The sequence below is a fragment of the Xiphophorus couchianus genome, chromosome 11 (assembly GCF_001444195.1).
Source record: "Xiphophorus couchianus chromosome 11, X_couchianus-1.0, whole genome shotgun sequence".
Classification (NCBI taxonomy): Eukaryota; Metazoa; Chordata; class Actinopteri; order Cyprinodontiformes; family Poeciliidae; genus Xiphophorus; species Xiphophorus couchianus.
Window position 1 is genome coordinate 8,075,027 of NC_040238.1, and position 26,910 is coordinate 8,101,936.

General features: G+C 39.0%; 1 protein-coding gene across 4 annotated transcripts in view; it reads right to left on the bottom strand.

Annotated features, from left to right (window-relative positions):
- LOC114152892 (glutamate receptor 1-like) overlaps window positions 1-26,910 on the bottom strand; it is a 143,931-nt gene that overhangs the window by 31,230 nt on the left and 85,791 nt on the right. For 3 of the 4 annotated variants that reach the window (XM_028031025.1, XM_028031024.1, XM_028031026.1), the window contains exons 7-15: window positions 26,410-26,577; window positions 20,527-20,631; window positions 19,034-19,144; window positions 15,302-15,508; window positions 13,376-13,591; window positions 12,165-12,288; window positions 11,904-12,045; window positions 9,889-10,087; window positions 8,048-8,295 (exon numbers count right to left, since the gene is read on the bottom strand). In XM_028031025.1, the coding sequence (XP_027886826.1) occupies window positions 8,048-8,295; window positions 9,889-10,087; window positions 11,904-12,045; window positions 12,165-12,288; window positions 13,376-13,591; window positions 15,302-15,508; window positions 19,034-19,144; window positions 20,527-20,631; window positions 26,410-26,577 (1,520 nt within the window). Of the gene's footprint in view, window positions 1-5,431; window positions 6,662-8,047; window positions 8,296-9,888; window positions 10,088-11,903; window positions 12,046-12,164; window positions 12,289-13,375; window positions 13,592-15,301; window positions 15,509-19,033; window positions 19,145-20,526; window positions 20,632-26,409; window positions 26,578-26,910 lie in introns of those variants that run through there. The other variant, XM_028031027.1, reaches the window with a different exon arrangement.

Here is a 26,910-nt window from a genome sequence, read left to right on the forward strand (position 1 = left end):
GCGACAGCTGCCCTGGGAAAGAAGAAAGACTACAAATTGTGCACCATCAACCCCTCTGACCAACACCAGCAGGCACTGTGGGTGAAGCCTCTTGCTCAGGGACACAGACAACAAAGGCAGGTGGACCAAGAATCAAACCAGTAATCCACCAATTGCAGGGTGAACTCCTACTGCCATTGCCACTATCGCCCACAATACTATGTGTATTCTGTGAGCCACATGAAGTCCGCACACATTGTCCACTGTTGAGATTTCATAGGTGTACCATAGGTGTCGAGTGTACCAACTGCCTACATTTCTCAAGACAAATTCCTTAATTTTCCACAATCCAAATGGATAATAGCAAGTTCGGCACCTAGTCTTATGTTTCCTCTTCAGGACAGCCACCGCACGCCTGTTAATGCAGCACAAAGTGGCAGTCTGGTTGAGCAGTGTCCTTCTGAATGGTTGCAACCTGATGAGCTCGGTATTGCATACAAAACGGTTCAATGTGAACATTGTACTGTGATGTAAAAATTGACCTGTGAGCAGACGTGTCTGGCAAACGTCCACTATGAGTCCGCTCAAAATACGCTCAATTATGTGAGTGCCTTGACTTCTCCAGCAGGAAGAATAGAGGAGTAGAGTCTGTTTATTTTTACAAGTTCAATATCATAGGGTAATCAGAATCATAGTCAGAATAATCACAGACATAATGTTTTGCAAAATGTTACATAAACTTAAAAAATGAAGAAAAGCTACTTTTATGAGAAAATAATGTAGTAAGATTTGCACATTAGCATATAGACTGTTTCTCTGCTATCATTTCTTGAAAAGAGGCAGCTTTTAATTGCAGCAATGTTTCCCATTTCAAATGAAAACTTTGTGTTTTCATTGCCTGCACAGCAGCATAAAAGACATCACCATTCATATTAATGCCAGATTTGTCTTAAAGCTTAAATTTCCTCCCGTAATTTAGCTACAACCTAGTAGCAATTGCAATGGCAATTCGAATGGAATTTCATGTTAATGTTGTATTGCTCTTCTGAGATTATATTTCTTTAGCTTTAAAAATCTGCTAAATACCAGATGATTTTATTTATTATGTCCTAATATGCAAAAATGAAAGAGGATGTGTTTATTTGTCACCATGACAGCAGTTAATAGCCAGAGACAGCACCGACTCTTCACACAGAGCTAATGCTTTTCATGAGTGAAGTTGATTAAAATAAATGTTCTGCATTCAAGTGCTTTAGCACAACTATGTTGCTTAGCAACTGAACACAGAATCTGCCTTTTATATGACTTCCCCCCCCCTCAAAGCAGTGAATTGGTTTGTGTTTTTCTTTTGCAGCTCAAAAGCATAGAAACATGGAGACAGAAAAGGTGGATCACAAAGACTGAGTTCTCCACACAAATAATTCCCTGATTGAGTATTTTCCTACATAAAGGAACAAATGATTACATTCAGAAAGCACCAGTTTCCTCTGTGAAGTCTTTTTGTTTCTGGCTTGAATATAAAAATGCTGACATGAGGTAGAAATAATAAGAGCAATATAGAACATCTGATAAATTTTTCATTTTATGTCAAACACAAAGGAAAGGAAAATAATTTTTTCAAATTCTGCTGTCAAGTAAAAATCTAAGCTTTTAAAAATATTTAGCCAACTTTTAGTTTAGTTCAACTGTATTCAATTAAATCAAATTTTAAAAAAATCTGCATTCATTTGCTGAATGAACATGGATTGACCAATATGGGGAAACATGTTCAGTTTTGGGTTTATTAGGATTCCAACAACATATTTTTGTTGTCTTTTTTATGAAGATTTGAATTCTATGATCAATGTAAACATCTGACATAATGATCAATGATTTCAAAGTAAAACTTTTTAAAAGATGCTTGCGTTGTGCTACACTACCATTGCCTTTTATTTATTTTTCATCTGAATAAACCTGAGAAAAAGAAGCAGTGAATGTCCACTCTTACTAAAAAATAAATGTTTATAGCTCCCATGTAGTTCTTATCAAGGTATTCAGAAAAATACTGTCCTGTCACAATAAAAAACCCTGTTATATGGTGACAACAGCGTTTTCTCTAATAAGGCTGCCACAACTAGTTTTAGAAATGTTGGGCATAATAATCCCTGGACATCAATATTGTTAAATGAAACATTTTTTAGAAATCTACCCAATCTATTTCTTAAACTTTACAACAAAATATCTTAAGCAAATTCTCTTTTTCGTTGTCACTATGGTAGCACACAGGGGTTCACTAATCTATAAATTCTTTTTGAAGGGAGTCATAGTTATATTTTCAGGTGAAAAAAACAGTGTACCTCAAGTTCTGTTTTAGAGCCAGTTTTAATTACAATTTACACTATTGTGCTTTGTGAACATTTGTCAAATGTAATTTATTATTAACATTCAACTGCTCTGCCATCTACATTTTTCTTCAGGCTGCTTTTGTCATCAAAAGCAGTGCAGGAAGGTAGAATAAAAGGTGCCTAAACATGACACAATCCCATTACAGTTGAATAATAGTTATTAACTAGAAAATTCCTGAAGAAATTTAACCGGGGCCTGAAAAGGTGTGCCCGTCGGTTTGGACCCAGCGTTCTGATGCTAAGCATGAACATCAATGGTAAGCTTAGCTCAAAAATTCCAAAGTAGCATGTGGAGAATCACAAGAATGTTGACTTACATGGACTTGCACCATTCAGTATGATAAACTAAGTGTATCAGCTAAAATTAGCCAAAATGCTAATGTAAGCATGAATGCTGTCAGTAGTATGTGGGGCATCACTAGGATGTTTTCTATAATTGACTTAATCTATTCAGTATACTAGACATGGCTAATAAGTCAGAAAACTAGCTAATACCTTATTTAAGCTAAAAGGCTGGTGCTAACCTGAGAGAAAAAGATAATGCAAGCTAATATTATTGCACCGCCTGTGGCGGTGCACTCAATTGAGGGGGGTATTGAGGCTTTTATTTTGACATTTTTAGTAAGCGTCATATTAAGTGGCCATACTAATCCAATGTGTAAGAGTGCTTTGGACAAACCAGTCACATAAATCCCCAAAGAGCAATTCCAGCAGGTATAAATTATCAAGGCTTTTATTTTGAAATTTTCAGTAAGCCTCATTTTAAAAGGCCAAACTAATCCCATGTGTAACAGTCATTGGGTTAAATCAGTTATATAATGCTGAAAACACAAGTAGTTCTATAGGCCAGTTCAGTCCTCTGTTTCAACTGAGTATTCCACTATAGTTAGAACTACAGTGATGCCTATTTGTAGTCCTAAGCAGCTCCCCTGCTCTGTGTTCCATTGCTATGGTAAATAATCCTCTCTGCCAACTGTCAGCTTAGAGTGAGACATGCAGGGGGAGACAATTCTCTGTTTGAGCCAGCCAGTTTGACTCCAAAAAAGCAGTTCGAACAACTCCTTCCCGTTCGGGAACCATGACACGTATTCAAAAACCGTTTGAAGCATCTGAGAGGGCTATTTGTCGTCTCCGATAGTACTGCGATTCATATCTCTACCTCACTCACAGTAATAACAGTGATGAGAGAAAGATGGTGTGCGCTGAGCTCAGAAATCTGTTCAGAAATACATGGAAGTCAATCTATGACTATCCTCAGAGGGATTTTGAGGTTTTTATCTTGAAATTTTCAGTAAGCTTCATATAGAATTGTTGTTTGGGTTAAATTAGTTATTTACTGGCAAAACAGCCAGTAGTTCTAAATGGCAGCTCAGTCCTCTGTTTTAACTGAGTGTTAGTTAGACCTACAGATATGGCGTATTTGTAGTCCTATCCATTAGCATTAGGTCAAAGGCTAATGCTAATGCACTGGCTTTTGCAAGCCAGTGCCCTAACCTGAAAGAACAAGATAATGCAGGCTAATATTAACCTGACAGGAATATTGAGGCTTGCAGCGCATTGTGAAAACAGCCTCCAAGATTATTGGTGCCCCACTCCCCGCCCTGCAAGACCTGTACACCACCCGACTCACCCAGAAAGCGTTCACGATTGTGGGAGATGTAAATCATCCTGCCCACAAACTGTTCAGTGTCCTGCCCTCCGGGAAAAGATATAGAAGCCTCTGCTCCCGCACCACCAGACTCTCCAACAGTTTCATCCATCAGGCTGTGAGGATGCTGAATTCCCTCCCCTCAGCATCAAAGCGGCCAAGAAGATGAAGACGAAGAAACCCAGAACCTTGCACAACTGCCCTTCCTCCTAACATAGAGGGCAAATTCGGCATTTAAACTCTGCACTTCTGCCACTTTTTTTTATCTGTATATCTCCATATACTTATATATATACATATACATTCTCAGTTGTAAAACTTTTTACGCTATATGTCTAGTTATTGTACATCTATTTATTAATTGTTTAGGATAATTTTAGTTAGACTGACTTTTATTGTTACTCAATGTTAGTAACGCCCTGTCTTGTATCACTGTGGGATAGTGAGAAACGTCATTTCGATTCCCTTGTATGTCTGGACATGTAAGAGGAATTGACAATAAAGCTGATTGATTCATTGATTGAGGCTTTTATTTTGAAATTTTCAGTAAGCTTCATTTTAAATGGCCACTCTAATCCCATGTGTAACAATGGTTGGGTAAAATCAGTTATACAATGCCCAAAAGAGCAATTAACTGATGTAAAAATTGTCAAGGCTTTTATTTTGAAATTTTCATTAAGCTAAATTTTAAATTGCCACACTAAACCCATGTGTAACAATGGTTGGGTAACATCAGTTATAAAAAGTCCAAAACACAAGTTGTTCTAAAGGCCAACTCATTCCTCCTCAGTAGTAACTGACAGTTCTGCCATGTTGTAGTTCTTTCATTCAGCTCAGACCTCTTTTGTAGGCACTGAGTGTCCGCCATATTGTAATCCTAACCTTCAGTCATTGTAGTTCTAAAGAGCTGCTCAGCTGTCATGTGTGTGTGAGACAGAAAGGTGGAGAAAGAATTCTCTTTGTGAGACACCCAGTTAGTTTATATGAAAAAAGCAGTCCGAACAACTCCTTCCCGTTCGGGAACCATGATACGTATTCGAAAACCGTTGGAAGCGTATGAGAGGGCTATTTATCGTCTCCAATAGTCCCGCTATTCTTATCTCTACCTCACTCACAGTAATAACAGTGATGAGACAAAGATGGTGTGCGCCAAGCTCTGAAATTTTTTAGAAATACATGGAAGTAAATCTGGGACAGCGTCAGTTACCCTGGCGCATGATTTCGCTCTGAAGCACCTTGACAGAAAACCGTAAGCCCTAGCGAAATTTTTAATACATTTTACCGGAGCAGGCATGCGTATCAATGTCATGACCGAGTTTGATACCTATAGGGCGATATTTGTGGGCGTGATGGCGATTTCAAAATTGTTTTGGGGTCAAAAATACACTTTAATTCTCACTCTAACAAAGCGGCAGTTGGTGTCAGTTACACTCTGCGTTTCGGCAGTTGGAAATTTTGCTCTTTTTTCGCTTTTTACGTCGCCATCATAACTCCGATTCCCAACAAAAGTAATAGTTCCCTTCCCGGCATCAAGCCACACGTTTTGATACCACTTTTGTGGGTGGGCACACAGTGGTACAAGCCGCATTAACGGTGACGGAAGAATAATAAAGAGACATTCTATTGGCAGTGACTAACTTGGTTCGCAAGTCAGTCACTGCTCTCCCTATGTATTGCTATGGGCAGGCCCCAATAAATATGTGACCTAGCTAGCTTGTATTACTGCCATGAATTCTCTGAATAACTGAAGAAACTTTTAGACTAGAATCTGGTTACATTTTGGTGATTAATGTTGTGTTTGCATGTTATTTTGCAAAAATTATTCAGCCAACTTCATCCAATGTATTTTGTCCATAAGCGCAAAGGGAGGGAAAGACTAACTCATTATGCCATTTATGAACTTTCTTAAGTTGGTTTAAAACTTTTTAACTTTCTGATAAACTGTGCAATTTATCTTTTGTTTCTAATTTCAATTCTCTGTGTATCATCTGTGTTCATTAATCGCCTTTCCCCCTTCCTGCTCTCCTTTGCAGGAGCTGTTCAGCTTTCCTCTCTGATTGTGCTCACCTGGTCCTCCACACCAGCATTTCCTTTCATTAGTATTTCAGCTCATTGATTTTCATTTTACTGTGCTGGTTCCTTCTGGTGCATCCTGCCTGGTTCCTCGTCCTGGTTCTCTCATGGCTTCTCTCTATCATTTTTAAAATTTTATCATTATCACTAAGGCTTCAAAGCTGCTGTCTGCATTTGAGCCTACTACAAACTCAAATATGCAAAACCTAATTGAACATTGTAGAAATAGTTTGCTGAATTTTATTTTACATCTTAACTTTCAAGAAAACCTGTTTATCATAGGTATCAGAAATTGCAATGCAGTCTTGGTCATTTATTTTGAACATTGAAGTAAGTGTAAATAAACATAGCTGGGCTTGTTTCTCTTAAATAATCAGACCACATTCAGGTAAGTAGTAACTGGTCAAAATTTTTCATTTAAATAAAATGTACTAAAGCTGAGGTTCAGTGTTACCTGACAGCAGAAGAAAGACAGAGACAGACACTGATTATGACTGTAATTGTTAGTGCTCTGGTGCACGTAAACGCATACAGGCAGGTAGCAGTAAGACAGGCATAACAGATAACAAGAGACAGTCTGACAGACATGTGGACAAAGACAAAAGAGAGAGACAAGACAGACAGAGAGACATATTAAGAGACAGACAGACGAACACAAAGACAATAAAACTGTGATCCACCCCTCAAGACTAACAGACTCGATTACCTTATTAAGCACCAATCATCCAGTTTCTGACAAAATCCAACCAGTTGCGTATTTAAACCAGCACTCTGTGTGTGCAGAAATCAGTTACTGTTTAGATCATTTTTACTAACAGCATTCTGATGTTAGCTCTAATGTTTAACTAACTTAACTTTCTCTGTTTGAACCTTAATTTGACAAACAAAATTAAATGATTTACAATCTCTGACAATTACATATTTTGGAATTTAAATAAAATGGAAGAAAAACTAGAAATGAGAAACAGGAAATGAGAGACATAATATGTATACATGTAAACAGATTTTACATTGAACTGATTAATTTCCTTGCCATTTCCTGTCCCACCAACAGAATCCCAAACTGGTTAAAATTTTACGAGAACTGAGAAATGAGCATTCCTAGCTTTTACTTGGATGTCTTCTTTAATAGCTACAAAGGGTTACAGTTGACACATTTTTTTCTGAATTAAAATTGCTGTTTAATAAAATATTGAAATAAAACCTGTCTTGTGATGGTTCATGTTTCTTCTTTCTGGTGTTTCAAACAACTGTCTTCTCTGTAACTCCATAGTTAGGATTGTAACTAGGATTGGATATGATATATCAGAACATTTCATACTCCAGAATTTCAATTGCAGTGTCATAATAAAATTTTGCAATGATTAAAATCATTTTTACTTTCTGAGTTTACAACAGTGTAGCAAGATTTTAAAAAAAAGTATTCCTTCCAAACATTTAGCGGAAATCTTTGATGCACACTCTAACTCTAATATCGCTGTTTATCAAAAGCACCCTATCTAATTACTATTCATACGTTTAAGGTTTGTATAATTTTATAATTGAGTTAACTTAAGTTTTGGAGCTGTATGATTTAACTGACTATTTTTACATAAAATTGACTGGGAGATATGCTAAAGGGAAAGAAAATCTGGAGAAATGACACATTCAATTCTGTTAACATCTATAATTTCATTCATTTTTATTTCACCGGATGTGTCGTTTATATTTTGAGGAGTTAGAAACTTTTATTACAGCTACTATTACTCAGAATGCTTAGACTTCAGCATTTACACACTGGGAGCTGTTTAACATAGCAGATTTAGTGTTTTAAGCAGAGATTTAATTGTCAGAAACAGGTGTGGATTCATGTTTGAGGTACAAATATTTGATATTGCGCTTAAGAAGTTACAACAAATAACAGACAAAATGAGACAACACTAACCCTATGCTGGCGTCCGCTAACCGGACACTCAGAGTGTACCTGAGGGGCGATGCTTTGGGAGTGGCCACTCCGTAACCCTTAGAGTCAAGGTTTCCTCCTACTTTCATGGTGTCGCAGGGTTTCCTCTGCTCGATGTATTCGTTCATGGAGGACTCAAGTAGGTAGGCATACTTCCCCTTTGACTTTCTGACTCGTATTACCCCCTCATTGGTGCTCTTTACAAATACAGACGGGTCTGCACTGCGCATGTATGACCACATCTTTTCGAACACAGCAATCTTTGACCTCTAAAAGGGGAGTAAAGAGCAAAAATGATAAAACACTAAATTAATACTGTTTAAGACAAGTCGCACAATTTGTGAAGATGATTTTGAACTTTAATCACAGTACTGAATCTAGCTAAATCCCCCTGGTTTTGCACATCTTACAAACTAGGATGTACAGTTCCCTAGAAGAAATTGGAAACAAGTTCGCTCAACATTATTTAGGTCTTAATTTTCTGCCAGAAAGTAATTTAAAACAAGTGTTATTTTAAAAAAAAGTTTTTATATAGTGATGTACCATAAAGGTTTTATAGTGGTTGACACATTAGCCTTCACATACATACCGTTTAAAGCATACAAACATATTAGACTGAATAAGAGGTCAGAAATGTATGTGTGAGTCAACTAATACTAGACTGAATGAATGAATGAATGAATGAATGAATGAATGAATGAATGAATGAGATACTTATATCTCGTACTTGTCTGTGTGAGAAGTGTTACGGAAGATACGGGCATAATTTGGAGATCACATCGCGCATGCGTGAATCCCAAACTGAGCAACATAGGTAATATTTGTAATTTGACAAAGGACAGCATAAGACAAACTGCTCCAACTCCTAATGGTACTTTATTGTTACCGACTATAAAAAGCAGTGTGTCCTGTGCCTTAAACAAAATAGCTCCGATGAGCGCCGATGTATTGACTATCTGTGCTTCACATCAGATTTTCCTACCATAGAGTATCTAGAAAGCTATGTCTATCTGTCAGTGCTACCTTTCTAAAATGGCTGATGAGCTGGTACAGATAGTCACAACACCTGCGTTCACAGGAGTTTTTCTGCTTATGGCACAGCTTGTTAGATCCGCTGATGAGAAAATACAATTAAAAATTGCGGCTGCTTGTCCTATACTGCTCTTTGTCAAATTACAACTAGCCATGTTTTGCCTTCTTTTCTTTAAAGTTCATTGTCATTGGTTGATTCTTCCCTGCAATGCTATTGGACATGCCAATGTTGCTCAGTTTGGAATCTACCCATACTCGATGCGATCTCCAAATTATGACCCGCCTCTTCCGTGACACCTCTCACACATACATGTATTGTCATTCAAGCAGTCTAGTATTAGTTCACACACACATACATTTCTGATCTCTCATTCAGACTAGTAGCTATGTGTGCTTTAAACGGTATGTATGTATGTGTGTGATATTTTAATACCATGTAAGTGCAATTTTAGCCGTGTGTGAGTCTGTAGTGGTGTGTGAGAGAAAATTGTATGCATTTGTGATAATTTAATAGTGTTTATGTGTAATTTTAGTTTGCATGCGGGCGTGTGTGGTGGTGGGCATGTCCATAGTAGTGTGTGTGAATATAAAAACTTTGAAATAAAAGATTCAATCAAATTTTGACTTACACTTAGTAACCTCTGGTATTTGAAAAAGTATCATTAGATAAGTTGAAATAAGTTGCATTAACTTAATCTATACTTTTTTGATTTGGTCTAATTTTAACATAAAAATTCTTGTTGCCAGAAGGAATTTTTCATTTATAGCACAAAAGAAATCCAGCTAATTCTTTATTTGTTGTGATATCAAGAGTGAACATGCACACTAACCTTGAAGAAGTCTTTGGTAGAGCCCCCTTCAAGTGTACCATAGGCGATCTCGGTCTGCTTGGCTAGGTCTTCTGCGCTCTCTATAGGGGATACCATTCTCTCCACAGTGAGAAAAGCTGCCAGGTTGGCTGTGTAGGAAGAGATTATGATGAGGGTGAAAAACCACCACACCCCTCCAACAATTCGACCTGAGAGGGATCTGTGGGGAAGAACAGAAAATAAACAACAGATTTTAATAAATTCTGGAACTGCTGTCTGCATTCTGGACTTGACCTATTTTGTTCAGCTTTCCCTTGCATCCTGTGGTAAGTCTGATTGGAAAACAGAATATACAGTTTCACTCATATGTTGATGATATTACTTACTGTGCAAAACTAGTGCTTGAATCCAATCTTACTGTAGCAGTATCACCACCTTTTGGCCTAGCAGTTATTTCATTGTTTGAAATAATGTCTTTCAGAAGGAGTGTTTTAAATATTTTGGAAATGATGGTCAGCTTTTTTGCCTCACCAGAGTTAAATAATTGGGAAATAGGGGTAATCAGTAACAGTAAACATTAATCTGCACAATAACAACACCTCCAGCTTCTTCCACTCAGAGCCTTTTCTTTCTAGAAACTGACCTCAGCAGACTTCAGTTGCCAATGTGTTTGGTTGAGCTGCTCACATCAAATCACATTATTTAATATTATTTTGTTTGACTTAAAGCTGTACAGTAGGTGCAAAAACTGCAGCTGAGAGTTTCTGCCTGCAGGATATTCATGCTTCACATTAACATTGAAAGCATAGAATACATTCAGTCAAATCCCATCAAACACACACACATGCAAACTGATCCTGTTTAGCCCTGCGGCCCCATCCCACTAAAGGTGACCCTGTATGATGTTCACATTGATGCAGCTTCAGTGTAATGTGGTTTACAACAAGCTAATGAAAAGCACCAGATGAGGTGGATTTTGCAAACAAACCAAAACTTCCCCTGGTCGAGGCAGCTCATCATCAAAGAACTAGTTCCCTCTGGGGTTGAGACCAAAGTGCCAGCCAGACAAAGTAAAAAGTTGTGACTTCCATATTTTAAAGAATCTTAAACCATCTTAGCATCTACTGTGCAATTTTTAAACGAACAAGCTATTTCACATTGATGCTAAGTCTTAGAAGAGGAATATGGATATATAAAGAAACCAGTGGCTTACTCCAACTTTTTGGCCAAGTTTGTTCTGCTTTGCACTGTTTGAGAGCACGAATGTTGAAAATGAATAAATGTTTCTGCCCTATTATACACCTTATTTTTGTCTGGAGATGGTCTACTCTTCATAAAATTATAACCAAACTAACTACCAGACTCTCCATTGCGACAGAAACATGTCAAGCCACTCCTAAACCAGAGACAATATCAAAGGCATCTTATCTGGGCTAAGGAAAAAGGAACTGAAATTTTGTGCAGTTGATTTTAGCTGCTTAGCTGGCTGTGGTCCCTAATCCCTATTGTGGATTGTGAATACATATTCACTACAGCACAGCATAGCACAGCACAGCAATTACACTAACAGAAACTATTCTACTCACAATTTTCCTTTAAGGTAATCATCACCAATGAACAACACACTTTAACCTCGTCATAATGTACTATGACATATGGGATGGAATATGCCTAAATAAGGTCATTGTCAGAAGAAAAATGCACAAAGGAAAGGCCATAAACATGCATGTGGCATGATGAACCTGACACACATGGAGAATAGAAACAGCCTCAAGCCCGACCACAGCTGAAAATACTAAAAATCAGGCACCATGTCACATGCAATCAAATGTTTCATGAATGCAAGTGTGTGTGTCTACATCAGAAACTGATGTGTAAAGAGGTGGTGGTTTAATCACAGTTCAGCTATGACAAAAAGTCTCCCAGACATTTTGCTTTAGACAGGCAGCTTTGTGAATAAAAATACTGGCTATGCGATCTTTTGTCTTCTTATGTATCAATTATCGCACAATTCATTTTATACCATTCGGTCTTACCTAGGGGAGATGTCACAGCCCTGCTGCATGAAGGCCCCAAGTGAGAACCAGAGAGAATTAAAGATCCCAAAGTCGTTAATGTGTTCAGGAGTTTCTTTATCTTTCTGCTGGTTCTGGTTCTGATTCTGAGCTTGAGAGTAACCTGAAAGGAGAAAATGATAACATAAACTGACTAATTAAACTTTGATTATTGAAGTGAGGAGAATCACAACATGGGAGCGGGTTTATGAGGTGGTGATGACGTTGAAAATGGTGGGATACCTGGAGAGTGAGGGTCTTCTGAGTATGAAGTGGGAGGAGCTCGTCGACATGCTGAAGCTGGAACAGTTTCATCTTCTTCATCTGACTCTTCACCTTGCCACTCGTAGGGACTGAAACGACTCACCTGCAAAAAGTCATGAGGATTATCAGACAAACGGATTCAAGATTGACAGGAAAATTTTTTAAAAAAGCAGATAACTTAGTCTGCTACAGTTAAGACCTAAATTATTCATACCCTTGGTATATTTATATTTAAAATTATTTACATTTAACTAATTACTTTGTTTCTGATAGGAAATGAGACTGACGCCTGTCAAAGAAAACAATGTCAAAGGAGAATCTAGTTTTAAATTAATAACTAAAACATAAATACAACTTTTTCAATATTAAAACAAATGTATATTTCCTGGTGAAGCAATCAAACCCTTATTAAAAGCACAGACCATTTTTTCCTTCCACAAAGTCTCTGTATAATTTAATTTGGTTATGTAAATCTAAACCTTCCAGAAATATATTGCGCTTAACCAAATATAAAAAAAGGGGGGGGGAAGACTGTTTTAAGCAAAAATCATAAATGTGCACACTTTCTTTTACAGACATTTTTTAAGACATGCAGAAACTAGAAATTGATTTCTGTAAGTAAAGAAATAATGGATAAGGATCAGAGTAATATTTCTACATGTGGTTGAACTGGAAAAAATAAGTGTGTCACTGACATAAAATAGTGCAGTTGGATGCTTCTTGCTGTTCACCACCACACAGCATAACATTCAGTGACCCATATTGTCTCTTTGCTACATGTCAATGACAACAAATGCATGAAGAAGGGGGGGAAAAAAACCCTGAACAATGGATGAAATTTATTGTATTGTCTCAGCATACATTTGCACAATATGTCCAGTGTGTGTTGGGGGCGTGTGTGTTTATGCTGAGAATAGCTCCATGTCAATTTGGCATTATGTCATTTGTCTCCAACTTAAGACAACATATATAAACTATTCCTTTTGTAATTTTAAGTTACATTAAATTCTTGACAATTCTAATTTTTCTAAATAATTACTCAATAATTAGTTGCTTCCAAATGTAGGGTGAATGTACCTATAGGTTTTAGCTCATTCTAGTTTTTACAAATATTGAATACTTTGTGTTTTTACCTATTTGATTAGAAACAAGTCTACATTAACAAACATTTCTGAACCCTGTCATCATACCAGAAAGAGCACCACACTGACTCCAATGTAGGCGAAAACAATGCACATCCAGATCTCATAGGCCAGCGGGTCAAGGAAGGAGAAAACGCCTGGCTTGGACTTGGTTGGTTTCTTGATCATGATGGAGATTCCCAGAGACATGAAGGGTTTGGTGAAGTCAATGTCTTGCTCTCGGACGAGAGTGATTGTCAGTGGGGCGACGGCCATGTCTGCCTTCTGCAGGAGGACACAGACAAGAGATGTCACCCAATGGAGGAGGTCTTTGTTTGGTAAAAACAGTGAACATGTCTGTTGTTGAAGCTAACAGACATGTTCACTGACTCATAATGAAAACATCTGTAGAGCTGTCACTGTTGATGTGAGCATGAAGCTCGAAACAGGTGCTTTTAAAAACACTTGACCTAACTTACAAAAGCAATTTCTTTGCTCAAGTGAAAACATGTCAAAGCAACACCTTCCTTGTACATATGTCATAGCCCACATGCTTGCCTTATTTTGAATGTTTTCTTTGATACTGTCCACATGTTCTGTCATGAATAATAGCATTTGCATAAAATTAAAAATCTGCAACAAAACTGCATAAGTAGAATGTTATTTATTTTTTTTACTTATACACTGGCATTGTGAGACCCAATACCAGTGTGGGCATTGGGTCCCATAATACTGTGTCAGGATCTGTGTTTTTGTCTGTGTTTATTTTGAGTTTCTGTGTCTGAGTCTCGGTGTTGTCCTGTCTCCCCTTGATTGTTCCCAGGTGTGTCTTGTTTCTGTGATTACCCTCAGTGTATTTAACCCCACCTGTGTTCTTTGTTCGTCGTCAGGTCCTTGTCAAGTCAGTCGCAACAGTCGTCTGTCTACGTGCTCGTCTGTTGTATTCCTGTCCATTCGTGTAGCCAGTTGCTACCTGTGTTGAGCCCTGGTTTTCCTCTCAGCAGTGCTGCCTGGTTTTTGGACTTTGTGTTGGATTACTCATCATTAAACATCACTTTTTTCACTACAACCTGGTTCCACCGCGTCTGCCTCACCACTGACACCACCACTTCATGGCATACTGAGAGGGACCCCATGCCTTAATTCACTCAGTTTACCGTCATTATATAACCCAGTGTAAAAAAAATCCAGATCTAAAGCTATAACCAATACGTCTGACAGCAAATACATTTATTTATAATGCAAAGCCACTACTAACTCCACTAAAAGGAGTCGATGTAACTCTAAGATTTGAAGCAAATTTTGTTGATGATGGACACATTTTTTTAAACCAGAACAGAGGAGGAAAAGCTCCAGTTTGGATCACAACCCAATGTTCTGAAGCTTGTTACTATTCCACGGTATTTACACTTTAAAAGAGTATTAAAATAACTCTTAAGTCAGAGAAAGTTATATTTAGATATTTAAAAAAATAGAAGCTGTATTGTGCCTAGTTAATACAATGCTGAGAGGCTGGGATTATTTTAATTTGTATGTAAATGCTCTAGAGATGTGTAGCATATCTGTTTCGTTCCTATTTATTCCTTCATCCTCCACAAACTGAAGGGAAATTCAGTTTCTTCTTGAAATTTCTGTTATCAATATTTCCATAAAAGATAGCTGATTTCACTAATGCATTAAAATGTTCTACAAAACAGTGAAAAACAAAACAGTATGCAATATGAGTGCCTTGGTTTGAATGTTGTTTTTATGCTGAAATTTTGCCCTTACCGTACAGGATTTTTATTTTGTTTATTTTGTACTAATATTGTGTTAGTACTATATTTGCTTTGATTACCTGTCACTTTGCAGGTGTTGCACAGAAATTTCCCCATTGTGGGACAGTAAAAAAATTTTGCTTTCTTCCATTCTTCTATGTTGACAAGTTGTCACCAGATTAGCTGAATCAGCTTGCTTGTGTTGGATTCTGTAACTGCCTGTTACATCCAAACTCACCCCGTAGACCAGTTCTCCCACCATGCCATTCCACTGCTTTGTCTCCGGGTCTCTGGAGCCATACTTTCCGTCTCCCACCAGTTCTAGCCGGTAGGTGAAGCCAACATGTTTGGCAATCTCAGATGCTAGTTCAGCACAGTAACCTTCATACTTGTCATTTCCTGCAAACTGCTCGTGGTTCTTCTTCAGCATCATGTAGGGAGCTTCCTGTGGCCACAGAGAGAAACATAATGTTAAGTCATCACTGCTGCTTTTATTTTATCAAGACTTAGAACCATGGTATCTTGATTAATTTAACAAAACAAACCCTCTATTTTTTCACTTCCGTTTGTGGGAGCTGTGTCATAATAGAATAAAAAATAAAACATTTTATTAAGTGCAAACAAAAAAGTAGATATAGGATGATTAATATTCTTAACAATTGTGTCAAATTCAAATCCCGTCCTTTATGTGGTCCTCTAGACCAGTGGTTCTCAAACTTTTTTCAGTGATGTACCCCCTTAAAAATATATTTTTAGTCAAGTACCCCCTGACACGGGCAAAACATTTTTGGAATTAAAAAGAGGTACAGTGCTGTAAAATCACTGTCTGATTTATTAAAGCCAAACAACTTATATCAGTGAACCTGACAAATACATCCATATTGCAAACATTGCATGGTTAAACAAAAAAGAAAAACAGAAGACGGTGACCACCAGGAACGTATAAAACCAGTCAAACCGTTTTATTTTAAAGGATATTGAAACTAAATACTGAATATAAAATTCAGTGCATGAACACATATTTATATTTTATCAAACTTTTACAAAATAATTTTTCCCAAGACTTATTATGAGGAGCCTATTGATTTTTTAAAGATATTTTGAAAAGCTTCACGTACCCCCTGCAGTACCTCCACGTACCCCCAGGGGTACACATACCCCCATTTGAGAACCACTGCTCTAGACCAATGGTCCCCAACCACCGGTCCGCGGACCGGTACCAATTGGTACCGGCCGCGCAAGAAATAATGAACTACTTCCGGATCTTTTATTTTGAAAATCCTAAACCGGATTTTACCGGTTACGTCTTGCGCGTCAAAATTGAGCCAACTTGCAGCAGAATGAGTAATAAAACAACATCGGAGTACTGCGGAGTTCCCCCACACCCTCTCTAGAATGCTGATGTCAAGCTACATCAATCAGTCACTCCAGTTTTCTGTGATTCCACTATTGTGGAAATTCGCACAAAATCCACAGATCCCCAGATCAGATAACTCTGAGTTTATTGAAAGCTATTAATATCTTAACAGTTACTTAATGTATTTTATCAATACATTCACGTACAACCCACCCTTGATAACATTCATGATCTTGCAATGGCTAACATGAAAATGAATTTGATGCCCTGAAGTATAATGTTCTGAAGTATAATCCAGAGTTTTCTCTAAACTGCTTTCTATTTTCTGCATTGATTTTAACTGCATTCATGGGGTGAATTTATGTGTTCATATTAAAAAATAGAAGTTCAAAGGAGCTATTGAGTTTTCTGGATAAACCCACAACATCTGGTTATTTCCAGAGGTCTAAGGATTGCTAATGCTGTGATTAATGTTGCTCTTGCTGATCATTTCTGTTTCTTGTTGAAATGATGCAGAGGGCAGGTGATCACTAAATGCCACATTAATGATATCATTCTCTACAGCAGGGGTCTCAAACACGCGGCCCGCGGGCCAACTGCGGCCCTCGGGACGATAGTTTGTGGCCCCTGCCTTAATATGAAATTTTAATGTTAGTGCGGCCCACGGGTTTGATATAATTGGCACTTTTCAGTGTTGTGTGCGGAGCTGAACGAACTTACCAATCACGATGGAGTATATTGCTCTCGGGGGCGGGACATCGGCCGGGCCTATTTGCATTTTCTATTTGTCATTATTTGCATGCGGTACATGCGCAATTTCCGCGGCCGCTCCCGCTTCACTTGCTTCAGCATCCAGTCTAGACCCGGAAGTTGCTGATCAGTGTAACGTAATTAAGGTTAGGCCCTGTAACGCTTGGGTTGTGTTTAAGGGAGGAGAGGAGGCGGCAGATTCGTCAGGACGGTCAAAAACTCACAACCACACTGGTACTGGGAATTCCACAGTGTTGTCCTTTAATAAATACGCTCTTCACCAACCTTACAAAGCCCGGCTGAACGGCTGCTATATTATCAGACATGAAAATTAAGCAGCGTCCAAACAACCCGTAACATTACTAAAAAGTTAGGGAGCTAACATGTCCGTCTAGCACGTTTCTCCCACGCTCTCTACAGAGAAGCCGTGGCGCATACTTCTGACATCATTAGCAATACTAGAGTATCTTCAAGAGACACTACACAATTACGGCTGTTACAGCACCTGACTACGGCCAAATATGGTAATAGGCAATCAGAAAGGTTCGGCTGAGGAGACCGTGTGTGTGAATGCGGCCCAGCCTCACCCAGACTGTACCTCCAGCGGCCCCCGAGTAAATTGAGTTTGAGACCCCTGCTCTACAGTATTCATCCAGATCTTAGCACCATCACATAAACCTGTCACTGTTGGTGACATCAATAACTTTAGTCTAACTATTGTAATACTAATGGGTGAAATTGTACTGATAAAGACAAAAATTTTAACCAGAAAGAAAAATCACTGGAGGAATGTCCAGTAATTAGAGCCCACATAACAAAATGTAGAAAAAAAGTTTCATTCTTATGAAGACAACTACAGTTTCAGGTTCTAAAATCAGAATCTTCAAGGGAAGAGAGGATCATTTATCTTCTTATTTTATAAATAAAAACAATAACAACCCCAGAGTTCATTACTGTTGACAGACTGACTAACCATCACTCCATATCCCTCTTGGACTTTAATCTAACAAGTCTTACAATAATTTTGCAGAATATTTAAAGATAAAATTCAGATAATATCAGCAACATGTGACTCCACCACTGAAAACCTGTAATCTCTTCTATGCCTCAGAACTCGTTGCATCATAAAGTCAGTTTAACGAACTGAAGTATCCATCAGATTGCCTGTCAACTGTATTAGTTTACAAACTGAAATTCACTGTTTCTGATCTTGTATTTGTACCATTTAAAATCTGGCAGCTGCTTTTTGGACAATCTGAACTTGATCTAAATTTTAATATATGGAAAGATGCAATTATACTAATTCAATCAAGTTGAAACAAGCATCAACACTAGCAAGACAAGAAACATTTATAATCTGGTAAAAGCAATTTTGGGGAAAAAATAGTTTGAAATGATTTTCAAGTTATGCTGAAAATTACTCCATGTTTGTTCAGGCAAGTCTGTTGTGATAGTCCTAAGACTGGTACAAGCATCAGGTTACAGAAACGTTCTCTTAACAAAAAGTATGTTTAATACCTGCTTAAAGATTATGATCAAACATATCTGAACACATATTTCAATTTACTGAGATGCAGCTCAAACTAGTCAGATTTCTCATTGTCATAAACTGGGTTCTGTGAAAAGGAACAGAAAAAAAACAATTGACAAAAGTAGAAAACAATTAGGACATTTCTGATTTCTCCTTTATAGGAATCAGATTGAATTTCACATTTGTTTCTATACTTCTCATTTGAGGCTAAAAACAGCTCTGCTGAAACAGAAAATGGCCATTCAGTAAGACCAATACCAATAGAGTGATTGGTATGTTTGTAAAGTTAAAGTGAAGATAAACTGTGCAGCATGTCATTTTCCCAGTCTCACCAATATGGTGGTGACAATGTAGGTTTTGTTCAGAAGATTAACCAGCTCTTCTGTTGGCAGCCTGGAGATGGGTGTATGCACATAGCCTCTCTTCTCATTCCAGAAGCCTATCTGGATGAAAAGCAACAAAAAGCTCATTAAAATCACAGCAAGGGACACTCATCGCAGACCAGAAATAGGTTAAAAGATTTATTGATGCTTTATAATAGAAACCAAGATATGTTACAGATAAAGCCTCTTATTTCATTTGGCTCCTGAAATGGAATGAAAAGAGAAAGAAAACAAAGAAAAAAGTTAAAAAGAGAAAAAAAGGAAAAGCAAAAATGAAGAAGAGGGCAAAAAAGGGACCAAATAAAACTTAACAAACTTATTGCCTAAACAACTATTTAGATGCACAGGTTAAGGCCTTACACAGCATATTTCCTTAGTCACATTTGACTCCAGGAAATATGGTTGACTCACTTGTTGCAAGGAGCCCAGATCTTTGACAGGAAAATTCCCAAATCAGCCTGCCACTGTGCTTGACTGTTTGGAATATGGTGTTTGTGCCTAAAATGATGTGTTTGGTTTTCAAGAAAACATAGAGCTGTAGATTATGTGATCACTTTTCCAGTAGTCACTAGAAACGTTTTAGTTTATTCAGGTCAAATGACAACATTGTAGGACTTTCAATTGAAATTAAATCTTATGAGTTATAATAACTAAACCATATACACTCAAGAGTTTTACCTTAAATGTGAATTTTACTGCAGTTATTGATATGCAGTATAGCTGTTTCTAATGACATTCTCAGTCACCTTTCTCTTATCATCCAGTTGCTCATATGCTGCCTTACCCAAAAATGCCTTAATATTAATTCATGTTTAAGTCATGATTTTGTACATACTGGTCTGTGCAGAAAAACAACATTAATATAAAACTATCAAACCTGCTGAAGCATGTGAGGAGTGGGTGGATGTTCATCTCCAGCTTTCAGATCATTTGATGTCTCACTTCATTTTATTGTAAATTTTTATTTTGTGGCTGGCTTCTGAATTTTGCCTCCTTCTCCTTTGTCTTTGGCATCTGTTTGCATTTTAAACTGGTCTTTTCAAGATTTTGAGTTGCCTTAAATCTCTGGTAAGTCTGAGCACCGTTTTGGATCATTATGGGTCTGTTTTTTTTCAATACTAGGTATGACAGTAAATCCAAACAAATACCAATTTTACCTTTTTCTGGCCTGGTTTGGTTCTATTAAAGCTGTGATTTGCTGCATGATAAATCAAGCATAACTGTTTCTAATAACAATGGAGGGATATTAGGGTTTGAAAGCATTCAATAGAAAGTTGAGTCTGCAGGTTTCTACCCAAAGCATATGCTGATTGTTCTAATTATCACAGGTGTAATCAGAGTAGAGGGAACTAATTACTGAAGGAGCTAAAACCTGCTGACTTGCTTCCCTAGAGTTTGGCTAGGAATCTGATACTCTAATGAGTAGGAATGAGTGGCGGCACCTTCCGGGGCCCCATGTGGCTGAGCTCCATCACAGTCAATGTGTAGTTGGTGCGGTGTCCTTGCTCATTAAACTCAACGTGACCAGTCAGTCCTTCAAGACGAACCTGCAAAAACTAAACGTTACTTTCAGCATATTAGAACAAACAGAAGAAAATGCAGACGTTTGTGTCTATCTATGCCTATTTATATACGTACATAGGCGTATATATATATACACTGCTCAAAAAAATAAAGGGAACACTCAAATAACACATCCTAGATCTGAATGAAAGAAATATTCTCATCGAATACTTTGAGTACAAAGTTGAATGTGCTGACAACAAAATCACACAAAAATCATCAATGGAAATCAAATTTATTAACCAATGGAGGCCTGGATTTGGAGCCACACACAAAATTAAAGTGAAATAACACTACACACTGATCCAACTTTAATGTAATGTCCTTAAAACAAGTCAAAATGAGGCTCAGTATTGTGTGTGGCCTCCACGTGCCTGTATGACCTCCCTACAACGCCTGGGCATGCTCCTGATGAGGTGGCGGATGGTCTCCTGAGGGATCTCCTCCCAGACCTGGACTAAAGAATCCGCCAACTCCTGGACAGTCTGTGGTGCAATGTGACGTTGGTGGATGGAGCGAGATATGATGTCTCAGATGTGCTCAATCGGATTCAGGTCTGGGGAACGGGCTGGCCAGTCCATAGCTTCAATGCCTTCATCTTGCAGGAACTGCTGACACACTCCAGCCACATGAGGTCTAGCATTGTCCTGCATTAGGAGGAACCCAGGGCCAACCGCACCAGCATATGGTCTCACAAGGGGTCTGAGGATCTCATCTCGGTACCTAATGGCAGTCAGGCTACCTCTGGTGAGCACATAGAGGGCTGTGCGGCCCACCAAAGAAATGCCACCCCACACCATTACTGACCCACTGCCAAACCGGTCATGCTGAAAGATGTTGCAGGCAGCAGACCGCTCTCCACGGCGTCTCCAGACTCTGTCATGTCTGTCACATGTGCTCAGTGTGAACCTGCTTTCATCTGTGAAGAGCACAAGGCGCCAGTGGCGAATTTGCCAATCCTGGTGTTCTCTGGTAAATGCCAAGCGTCCTGCACGGTGTTGGGCTGTGAGCACAAACCCCATCTGTGGACGTCGGGCCCTCATACCATCCTCATGGAGTCGGTTTCTAACCGTTTGTGCAGACACATGCACATTTGTGGCCTGCTGGAGGTCATTTTGCAGGGCTCTGGCAGTGCTCCTCCTGTTCCTTCTTGCACAAAGGCGGAGGTAGCGGTCCTGCTGCTGGGTTGTTGCCCTCCTACGGCCTCCTCCACGTCTCCTGGTGTACTGGCCTGTCTCCTGGTAGCGCCTCCAGCCTCTGGACACTACGCTGACAGACACAGCAAACCTTCTTGCCACAGCTCGCATTGATGTGCCATCCTGGATGAGCTGCACTACCTGAGCCACTTGTGTGGGTTGTGGAGTCCGTCTCATGCTACCACGAGTGTGAAAGCACCACCGACATTCAAAACTGACCAAAACATCAGCCAGACAGCATAGGTACTGAGAAGTGGTCCGTGGTCCCAACTGCAGAACCACTCCTTTATTGAGTGTGTCTTGCTAATTGCCAATAATTTCCACCTGTTGTCTATTCCATTTGCACAACAGCAGGTGAAATTGATTGTCAATCAGTGTTGCTTCCTAAGTGGACAGTTTGATTTCACAGAAGTTTGATTTACTTGGGAGTTATATTGTGTTGTCTAGTACTTCCAGTGTTAAGTGTTCCCTTTATTTTTTTGAGCAGTGTATATATATATATATATATATATATATATATATATATATATATATATATATATATATATATATATATATATATAAGTTGATCCAAACGTGATCAACTTCCAGCCTGAGTGGTTCTGGTTCCATCTGGGTCGTCAACAGAACCGGGATCCAAACAGCAGCTGATCTACAGCAGAACGGCTGTGACGTTTCACTGGACTCTCCACATGTTTACTTCGGTTGCGACAGTTATATATATATATCAGTGGCGGCTGGCCAGTAGGGGGCGCTTGGGCGCCGCCCCCTTTAAATTGTTTAGATAATAAATGATTTCTATTCTGAACTGCAAAATACTTAGAAATGTATTTATTCATGCTGTGTGTCCAATAGACATGTTAGAATTTATTAAAATAGTAAATACATAATTCTAATTGCTCACATTGTGCACACTTCCTATGTGCAGGGCGCCGTCCTAATGAGTGTGTATGTAGGCGCATCAACTTTTGGCAAGCAGGTGATCTGAGGCTGACTTTTAATTGGTTGTTTAAGGTTTTCCACAGGGCGCAGCGCTCTGCGTCCCGGACACACCCATTTTGTTGTGTCATTGCTGGTAGAGCGTCAGTACTGGCTAATTTTTTTTTTAAACATTGTGTGATTGGACAATCCCCGATTCGACTCATTAGCGCAGCTGCAGTTCGTTAGGTCGATTCACGTTTACGTTTGCATTAAGCAATGCATTTTACTGCTTTCCGTGTTTGCTATTTCAAAGTTCTGGCACGGAGGCAATGTGGACAACAACTGGGGTAAGAGACTTAAAACATCTTTCAGAAAAATGCAAACGGCACGAAAACAGCCGCAGCCACCTAGACAATGCAATGAAGCTAAGTTTTTGGGGGAAACTTAGCATAGCTGAAAGGTGCTTTTCAACTCTGAAAAGAATCAAGACTTTTCTGAGAAACTCAATGACTCAGGACAGGCTGAATGCATTGGCCATGTTGTCAATGGAGAAAAGACTAGTCACAGAGATGACTGACTTTAACAAGAATGTAATTGAGAAATTTGCAGGGCAGAAGGAAAGGAGGGCAAAATTCATGTTCAAATAGTGCTATTTTTTAAGATTTGTTTTGTTTGTTTTTCATTTGTTTGTTTGTGTGCGCCCCCCTCAGTTTTTTTAGCACCAGCCGCTACTGATATATATATATATATATATATATATATACACTGCTTAAAAAAATAAAGGGAACACTTAAACAGGTGTTTAACACTTAAAGTGTTCCCTTTATTTTTTTATACCTGTATGTGTGTGTGTGTGTACAGTACAGACCAAAAGTTTGGACACACCTTTTAATTCAATGAGTTTCCTTTATTTTCATGACTATTGACATTGAAGATTCACACTGAAGGCATCAAAACTATGAATAACATGTGGAAATATGCACTAAACAAAAAAAGTGTAAAACAACTGAAAATACCCCTTATATTCTAGTTTCTTCAAAGTAACAACCTTTTGCTGTGATTACTGCTTTGCACACACTCTGCATTTTCTTGATGAACTTCAAGAGGTAGTCACCTGAAATGGTTTTCACTTCATAGGTGTGCCCTGTCAGGTAAATAAGTGGGATTTCTTGCCAAATAGTCATGACCATAAAGAAAACCCATTGAATTAGAAGGTGTGTCAAAACCTTTGGTCTGTACTGTATGTATGTATATATATATATATATTTAAATATATCGTAGTGGATAAACAACAGAGGAAAGCCGTTGTTGTAGATGTAGCAATACCAAGCGACTGCAACATCAGGAAAAAGGAGCACGAGAAACTAGAGAAATACCAGGGCCTCAGGGAGGAACTGGAGAGGGCCTGGAAGGTGAAGACCACAGTGGTGTCTGTGGTCATCGGGGCCCTCGGGGCAGTCACCCCCAAACTGGACCAATGGCTACAACAGATCCCAGGAACAACATCAGACATCTCAGTCCAGAAATGTGCAGTCCTTGGCACAGCCAAGATACTGCGCAGAACCCTCAAGCTCCCAGGCCTCTGGTAGAGGACCCGAGCTCAGAGGATAAGAACCACCCGCATTGGGTGAGAAGGGAATTTTATATATATATATATATATATATATATATAGCTTGGCTTGGTCCCTTAGTTCCATTGAAAGGAACTCTGAATGCTTCAGCAGACCAAAACATTTTGACAATTCCATGGTCCTAACTTTGTGGGAACTGTTTGGAGCACAACGCAAGGTTCATAAACACATGGATGGCAGAGTCTGGTGTATATTAAATGGACTGGCCCGCACAGAGTCTTGACCTCAACCCAATAGAACACCGTTGCAATGAATTAGAGCAGAGACAGAGAGCTAGGCCTCCAACAGTGTGAGAACTCACAAAGGCGCTTCTGGAAGATTGGTCAAAAATCCCCATAAATACTCTTAAACCTTGTGGACAGCCTTCCCAGAAGAGCTGAAGCTATTCTGGCTGCAAAGGATGGACCAACATTATGTTGAACCCTATGAATTATGAGATGTCAGTTAAGCTCCTGTAACATAACAATAACCCGAAAGACACCAGAAATCAGCCAAGAATTGTCTGAATTGGAAAGGTCTCACTGCGATGCTGTGGGATGACTTGAAATGAATTGTACATACAAGAAATCATTATGGACAAGAAATCGGGTCAAATTTCTCTAAGGTCGGTGTCAGTAACTGGCAAAGGCTACAAGAAATGTGTCGTGGAGCAAGGTTTTTCAGGTTCTCTTTGTGGGTTTTTGGTTCCTTTTGTTACTCACCTTTTAGCCACCAGATAGCGTCAGACTCACCTTCTCTCCGGAGATCGGTGCAATTATCCTGTACACCGGTTTTTCATCACCTCATCAGGCCGAGAGTACATGAGGAGTGGGCTGCCAGTACTTCGACGCCAGACTGTTAACCAGCAATGGTATTCTGAGCCCCCCCGGAGCTAGTCTCTGCATTCTCTCTGAGAGTTCTTTCCTTCTAGTGATTTCTCCCGTGTTTACTCCGTCTTTAGGTGTTTCCGTCGAGACGCCACAGATCTTCCCAGTGACGATCAAATCTGGACACCTCCCTTGTGATGCCGTGGACTGTACCCACTGGTTGCCCGGGTTCCGTTCCTCTCCTTCTCCGTTGAAGTACAAGCTCCTCTTGGATTCTCCGGCTGGTAGCCGAACCGCACCTCTGACTCCGGCCTGCCTGAACTTACCTGTCCGCCCTCCGACGCACCTCCACGCCCCACCCCTTTCCGGATCTCTTCCACACCAAGGACCTGGACCTCCCAGACCCACAAGGAGACCGTGAACCCAAAGCCACCAGCAAATCCTCCCAGACTGAGTTTCTTCATCCACACAAGTAAGATCAGTCCATTGTTTCCGTCAGTACTCCCGTTTCCTACTACCTGTGAACTCACCAGCTTCCCCGCTGTCTTTCATAGTGTGCTGACCGCTCCGTGAGTCCCGTTTCCTGGACCGATCTCCTGCCTACTTGTCTGTTTATATTTAAATAAACCTTCTTTACTGATTCCGGTTCTGCATGTGGGCTAGACATATAGACCCAAACATGACAAAATGTCTTATTGGGCAGCAATGTTAGTCTCCAAACCTTTTCCTTAGAGAAATTCTTGTCTTGTTTCATGAATAAAACAACGATAGCCGTTGTAGTTTAAGTGTAATTAATAATTTGCCTTCCTAGAAATAAATGAAAAACTATAAGATTTGACACCAATGTGTGAGCATTTCTTTATGCAAGTCTATATTACACTCGGAAAATAGCGTAAATATCACCTAAGCTAAGGGATACGTTTGTATTTAGTAAAAATGTTCAGTTTACTAAATGAACTTTGATATAATTTAGATGTGTTTGAGACATACCCATGAACAAAATAGTTTTTGGGGAAAAAAGCAAAAAATAAAAACATGAGGTTAAGAATTTTAAGTCAACAAATTGCCATGATGTGCAATTAGAATGCTATGGTTTCTTGGCATTTCATTGTATTTTATCTGAGTTGTAGGTCTGCAATTGTTATCTTTTAAAATATTTATGTCAGAATGCAACAAGAAGCTGCAACATAAGCAGCTTTCATGCTTACCAGCTGCAGAGCTCTCTGGATGTCGATGCCTTGTCCCCATGGTGCTGGTGGGTTGGCCAGACACTCCCCTGCGTTACCACGGCGAGAGATGTCAATGCGCTGCCGCCGCAGGTTTTGGAAAGCTTTCACCATGACATTGACGCCGTCGTAGGTCAGAGCTCCTGTGTACTGAGAAAACACATTTCAGGATTAAAACCTGTTTAAATCCTGCAATAATTTGCTCTCAGAACAGAAAAGAAATGCAAAAGTAAATAAAAAAATATATATATACCACCTTTTAAGACGTAAATCAACAAAGTGCTTCACAGAGAAGAACCCCTGCCACCACACACTCAAAATCATCTAATTTACTTAGGAATTATCTAAAAAAAAAAAACAATTTCCATTTCTCCATTTTTTTTCCTGCAGAAATGATTTTATCTGTTCTTCCTGGAGTTAAAAAAAATGTCATCCAGCTTTTTACCTTGTGCAAACACTTTTGTAAGACTTGCATCTTAGAAA